This window comes from Halichoerus grypus, chromosome 14, assembly GCF_964656455.1.
Source record: "Halichoerus grypus chromosome 14, mHalGry1.hap1.1, whole genome shotgun sequence".
Taxonomy (NCBI): domain Eukaryota; kingdom Metazoa; phylum Chordata; class Mammalia; order Carnivora; family Phocidae; genus Halichoerus; species Halichoerus grypus.
Window position 1 is genome coordinate 47365934 of NC_135725.1, and position 6000 is coordinate 47371933.

Below are 6000 nucleotides of genomic sequence, written 5' to 3' on the forward strand. Positions count from 1 at the left end.
TGTTTCTATAGAAAAATTGTTGTATTTGTTTCTTATATAGAGGAAACAAGTCTAATTATAACCTAATGAAAGATGCATTGTAGAACTCAGTGACACATTATCCGTGATTCACATTAGAAATAATACCATAGACTTCCTTGAAGCCAGTTTGTATGTTGTCATCAGGATAAAGGCAGACATAACAAATCAATGCCCTGTTTGTATCTTGAGGTTTGTAGAAAAACCAACCTCCAAACGATAATCATAGGGAAGTAATACCAGTTAAGTTAAAGGGTAGAATGAGAAGAAGGGAAAATATGAATTCTAGAAGTAGACGAGGAAACACACACATCAGGACATAGAATCAAAAGTGCTAGATAGCTTCCACAGTAGACTGGTAGACATCCAAGTGTGACTATTCTTTATAAATGGATCCTTGAGTCTGCCATTTGCAAGCCATTCCATTCATTTAAGGCCCAGCAAGGGAAGTGGTCCCGAGGGAAAAGGACTTAAAAGTGATGCCTCAAAGGTCCAGTGGTTAAGCGAGAAAAGAGCCACACTACAAACAAAGGAGGAATGGCCCTAAGGCAGTAGGGTAAGAGCGAATATTGGTTAAGAGTGTATTTCAAAGCCAAAAAAGGCTTCAAGGAATTGCATCATAGCAAAAGGTGAATGGAAAGTGCCCCAAGGCTGGAAGTGGAGGGGGTGTGACCCAGGTGCAAGCTGGTTTGACTGAAATAATCACCAAAAACCATACTGGACGAGGAGGAAAGGTGAGGAACAGAAGGGAAGCTAGTGAGTATAGATAGGAAATAGTTTTGAGAGATTTACCTTTTTTGGGCAAATTAAACTTTGATGAAAAAATGAAAAAATAATTGATATGAAGGATGTATTCTAATCTCTTCTAATGTATGAAAAGCAAATATAAAAAAGCAAACAAAAATTAAAGACATGCAAATGTACAGGAACATTCTGCAAATGAAAACTACCCTGTTCTATTTAAGAGTCACGAGTAGAAAGAACAGGAGAGGATCTGGGGGACACGGCAGCCCCTACTGGTCCCCCAGGCCACCAGAAGCCCTCAGGTGCTGTGCCTAGCCCCTTTGTGGGGCTCCGGCTCGTTCCCTGTGGCAGCCTCTCAACTCTGGGCTGTGACCTGCCTCCAGGCCCGGGTGGCTACACAGGAGGACTTGTTGCTTCTGACACAGAGGAGGAGGGTCTGTCCCTTCCCCTGACTGAGGGACATCTCCTCTGGGACATGGTGGGTCGCCTCCAGGTCCAGGAGGCCTGGGCCATCTCTGTCCTTCACGAGATGCTCCAGCAGACCTTCACCCTCTGAGTCAAAATCAGGAGACCCATCTCTTCATAGTCAAATGAAGAAATAAGGCAAGGGAAAATAAAACAAAAAAGAAAGCAGGAAAGGGACCCGGAAATGATATTCTTGACCTACAACATTAAGTCACTTGCCCACGTGTTCCGTCTTTCCAAGGACGCTTCTTTCTGCTTCAGTCATAGAATGAATTGAGTTAAATTATTCAAAATTGTGGTTAAAATATGTCTGTGAACCTGAGTATCTCTAAGGGCATCCCTCCGTAGGTGAGGGCTATACTGAAGTTGTTCACGGGTTCGTGTATTACAGGATCCTTGGTTTCCTGTCCAACACTGAACCACTTGGAACTTTTTCCTGACCTCACAGCAGGAGCACCAACAACAGAAACAACCACAAAATGCAAGACAATTGAAAACAACAACTCTTCTTAGATCCATTCACAGCTGAGGTCCCAGGGCCAGCCTCAGCACTGGTAACCAGAGAAAAAGGAGCATGCAGACAATCACACCTTACCAGGAGCAGGGATTGGGAGGAACACGAGCTGTAATGGAAGCATTGCTTGAGGCTCTGTGTGCTTACACTGCAGAGTTACCAACTCCAGGGCTCCCTAGTTACTGGAGCCCACAGGTTTGTGAGTTTTACCTTCAGAATCCCCACTAGGCTCTCTCTGTGAAGATCAGAGGAAGATCTGCTGGCTTTTCCAGCAGAGGGAGGGGGAAAGGAATCCTTCTAAAAGAGTCTGAGTCTACGTCTTCAGAGAAGCAGAGGTCAAGGGATTCTGTCACCAGGATCTTGAGGGAGGGATGTCAAGAAGAGAGGAAAGCTGACTTCCCACTGGTAGATGCATATGTGAATCTGGAATCTCCAACATTTCACGTCCTGGAGACATTCAAAACCAGTGTTTGTTGCATATTTGGAAATCATGGTACAGTACTGAAAATCCTTCTGTTTGAATTGAGTGTGGAATGAGAAAATGCCCTAAAGCTTCGGGAAACTTTTAACCTTTAAGGCTGAGAAAGAGAAGGGGAGCCTGCAAAGGGCACAGAGATGGGGCAGCCAGTGCAGGTGGGACACAACCAGGAAGAATGATCTCCAGAAAGTGTAGAAGAAGAGGAGTTTCAGAATTTCCCAAGATGAACCTTAGAGTGATTTATCACATGGAGTATAGGACTACCCACTGCTTCTAGCTTCTGCTTTCAATCTAGTTGTTTGATCCTGAGAAACTCACTTGAGCTCTCTGAAATTCAGTTTTCCCAAATGTAATGTGGGGTGGAAATATTCCTAGAGCTGTTGTAATAATGAAGTAGCACATTTAAATGTACCTAGTATCTTCCACTAGTGAGTGTTTAACAGACGGTGACTATTATTTTTTTCATAGACATCTCTAAGCGAAAGGTATCTTCTAGCCTTCTCTCTGTAACTGACTGTAAACTGCTGAACCTCTAAAACACCCAACTGGGAACAGGTGGCCCATGAATGGAATGTAATTATAGACACAATAATATCATATGTATCCATATACACTCTACTGACGTACACATACTCTAGACATTCTGTTACAGCACATTTCGCCTTCCTCCCTGCTTCTCCAGATCTGATCCTTTCACTCCCAAATCACAGTGTTTCCCTCTCCCCCAGGGTAGAAACCCCGAGTGAGCTCTACCCTCCTCCCTCCCTCCTCAGGAGCCTCTCCTGCCCATTTATACAGCTGCTTCCTTTTCCTTTGTGGTTTCTGTCTGGCTATTTTACTTCCTATTACAAGGCCACCAAGGAAGAGCAAATGTTCTTTGAAGTTTCTAGGTTTTTTTGAAACTCTCTTCCTCTCTCCTGGTGACTATTTCTGGACCCAAGGGAATGTCCCCGCTGCAGTGATGTAACAGTGGCTGTAGCAAAGGGGAAACAGGAGTGGAAGGGTGCTGTTCCGTGGCCCATCACAATCTTTCGGGGGGGGGGGGCTGCCAGCGAGTGGGCAAGGTGAGCTAGACAGTGACCAAGTCTGGAGACTGGGCTTGTCTTGTATGTAGAAGTCTGTCCCTGGTGGGAGAGTTTCCTCCGGGTCAAAAAAAGGCTCTTTCCTGGAATGAACTGACTCTGCGAGTGGAATAAGCCAATTTCCATGGCTTTTTATGAACTTATACAAAAATATATATTTTTAAAAAACGAGCAGTTATGTTCACAGCCAAATTGAGTAGAGGGTCCTGAGTTTTTTCCTATCCTCCCTGCTTCTGTAGCTGCACAGTCTCTCCCATCACCAGCATCCCCGCACCAGACGGAACAGGTGTTACAGTTGCTTCCAACAATGTACCAAGTAGTTCTTAGGGTTGGGATCAAGTCTTCAGTATTCCAAGGTGTGTGGTATGCCAAAGCTCAGCCTTGGAGCGGTCTCACAAAACCTTATCCTCAGTATTTATTGTCTGTCATTGGGTTTTCTTGGGTATCACACAAGAAGCATGGACATGGAATTTGTGGAAGATACATGAAATGCCTGCAAGATAGTGCTCCACTAGGAATAAGAAAATAATCTGGGATTGGAGGACTTTCTCCCCATCATTTCCTGGATCTCAGTGTCTTACCCGGAGAGGTGATCTTCGCTTACTTGTGAGCTGCCATTGTCTACCTGGTGGACATTGCAGATGTTTGAGCCTTGTTGTGAATCAGACTCTCAAAATAAATATAAATAGATTATACTTTATGATTTAATTCTGCAAAAGATAATTAACACATCAGTAATTCTATCTAGTGCTAAATAGAAAAAATATTTGAGAATACCTTGATGAGTATCAAGAAGCAAGTGCATTTAAAAATTATTTTCTCATTGAGACCACTTAAATACAGTACACTAAAAGCAAATGTCCAACAAATGATTTAATTTTTCATTAGCTGTTAGCAATTTGGAGTGATTCTAAATATTTAAGCACATTGATATCATTATTATGTCTTTCTAGAAATTCTTAATTTGCATTGTGCTCCTATATTTCCATTTAAATAAGTAAAAAATTAGAAGTTGCAAATCAGTGTTAGTTATCCAGTGAAGGATCAGGAGCTTTAAAATTTAGCTTTCAGTTTGAAATTTTTAGTAATTCTTCACCCTGAAATAAATAGAGTAAAATGGACAATTTCTTTTTATCTATAAAGTAGGGCTATACATACACAACTATATAGACTACAGATTTGTGTTAGTGAGTTTTCTTGGAAGTTTCAATTACATAAACATTCAAAACACTGTAAACGGAGGGGGCAATAAGAAAAAGAAACGATTGAGAAACCCATGCTCCAAACCCAAGTAGAAAGTGCATAATGGAAAGCAAAAAGAGAAGTAGAAAGTAAGGGAAACGTTCAGAAATTGAAAATTCCCATGTCCCCTACTTAAGCCACACACACAAGGGAAGATGTTCAGAGAACCTAGAGCCACGGTCCCAGACTTGCCCACCGCAGCCAGGCCAGCAGCATCTGCAGGATCCCCAATGGCCCTGCCCTTTTCCTTCTTGGTGGCCCTGGTGGTGCTCAGCTGCAACTCCCTCTGCTCTCTGGGATGTGACCTGCCTCAGAACCATGGTCTGTTCGCCTGGAGGGCCTTGACGCTCCTGGGACAAATGAGGAGAATGTCTGCTAGCTCTTGTGACAAGTACACAAGTGACTTTGCCTTCCCCCAGGAGGTGCTGGAGGGCAAGCAGTTGCAGAAGGCTCAAGCCCTCTCTGTCGTCCATGTGATGAACCAGAAGATCTTCCACCTCTTCTGCATAGAGGCCTCATCTGCTGCTTGGAACGAGACCCTCCTGGGGGAATTCTGCTCCGGACTTTCTGAGCAGCTGACCGACCTGGAAGCCTGTCCCACGCAGGAGGCTGGGGTGGCAGAGACTCCCCTCATGAAGGTGGACTCCATCCTGAGGAACTACTTCCAAAGAATCTCCCACTATCTGCAAGAGAAGCAATACAGCCCTTGTGCCTGGGAGATTGTCAGAGCAGAAATCACGAGCTCCTTGTTTTCATCAACGATGTTGCAAGAAAGATTAAGGAGCAAGAAGTGAGACCCGGTTCACCATGGAAATGATTCCCTCTGACTAATTATATCACACTTTCCCTTGTTCTTCCGTGTCAAAGACTCTCATTTCTGCTGTTATGGTGATATCAACAGAATCCATTTCTTAAAGGTTTTCAGAAGTATTAAGCGACATGTCAACTCTACAAGCAGTCGTCGCTTACAGTTGACCATGCTCATGTCTATTTATCTATTTAAATATTTATTTATGGAAATGTCTATAAGATTTATATTTTTCATATATTATATGCAGCTGTACATGTCATTAATATAATAAAATGTACTCTTGATATTTAATTGGTTTATCTTTTTTTTTTTTATTGAACTTTCACTACGGGAAGTGTTCAAAGAGTAACACCACGTCTAATTGCAGCTTCTTTGAAAAATGTAGGGCAGTGGGCCACGTAGGCGGCTTAGTTGGCTGAGCGACTGCGTTCGGCTCAGGTCATGACCCTGCAGTCCCAGGATTGAGTCCTGAGTCAGGATCCCTGCTCGGCGAGGAGTCTGCTACTCCCTTTAACCCTTCCCCCCTCTCATGCTCTCTCTCTCTGTCAAGTAAATAAAAAAATCTTAAAAAAAAGAAAATGGTCAGCAGAATGCATTTACCCATCAGATTACGAACATCTGAAGCAACAACTGACTTCCTCCAAGA

The 6000-nt window shown here is 43.3% G+C and overlaps 1 protein-coding gene across 1 annotated transcript; it reads left to right on the top strand.

The window, feature by feature from the left end:
• Positions 1 to 4773: 4773 nt before the first annotated feature.
• Positions 4774 to 5337, top strand: LOC144380120 (interferon alpha-1/2-like). Its single transcript, XM_078062174.1, has one exon. The coding sequence runs from the start codon at positions 4774 to 4776 to the stop codon at positions 5335 to 5337; it is 564 nt and encodes a 187-aa protein (XP_077918300.1).
• Positions 5338 to 6000: the final 663 nt, after the last annotated feature.

Bases quoted from the DNA above. Each gene is read 5' to 3' on its own strand.
- LOC144380120 (XM_078062174.1), top strand. From the start codon at position 4,774: ATGGCCCTGCCCTTTTCCTTCTTGGTGGCCCTGGTGGTGCTCAGCTGC.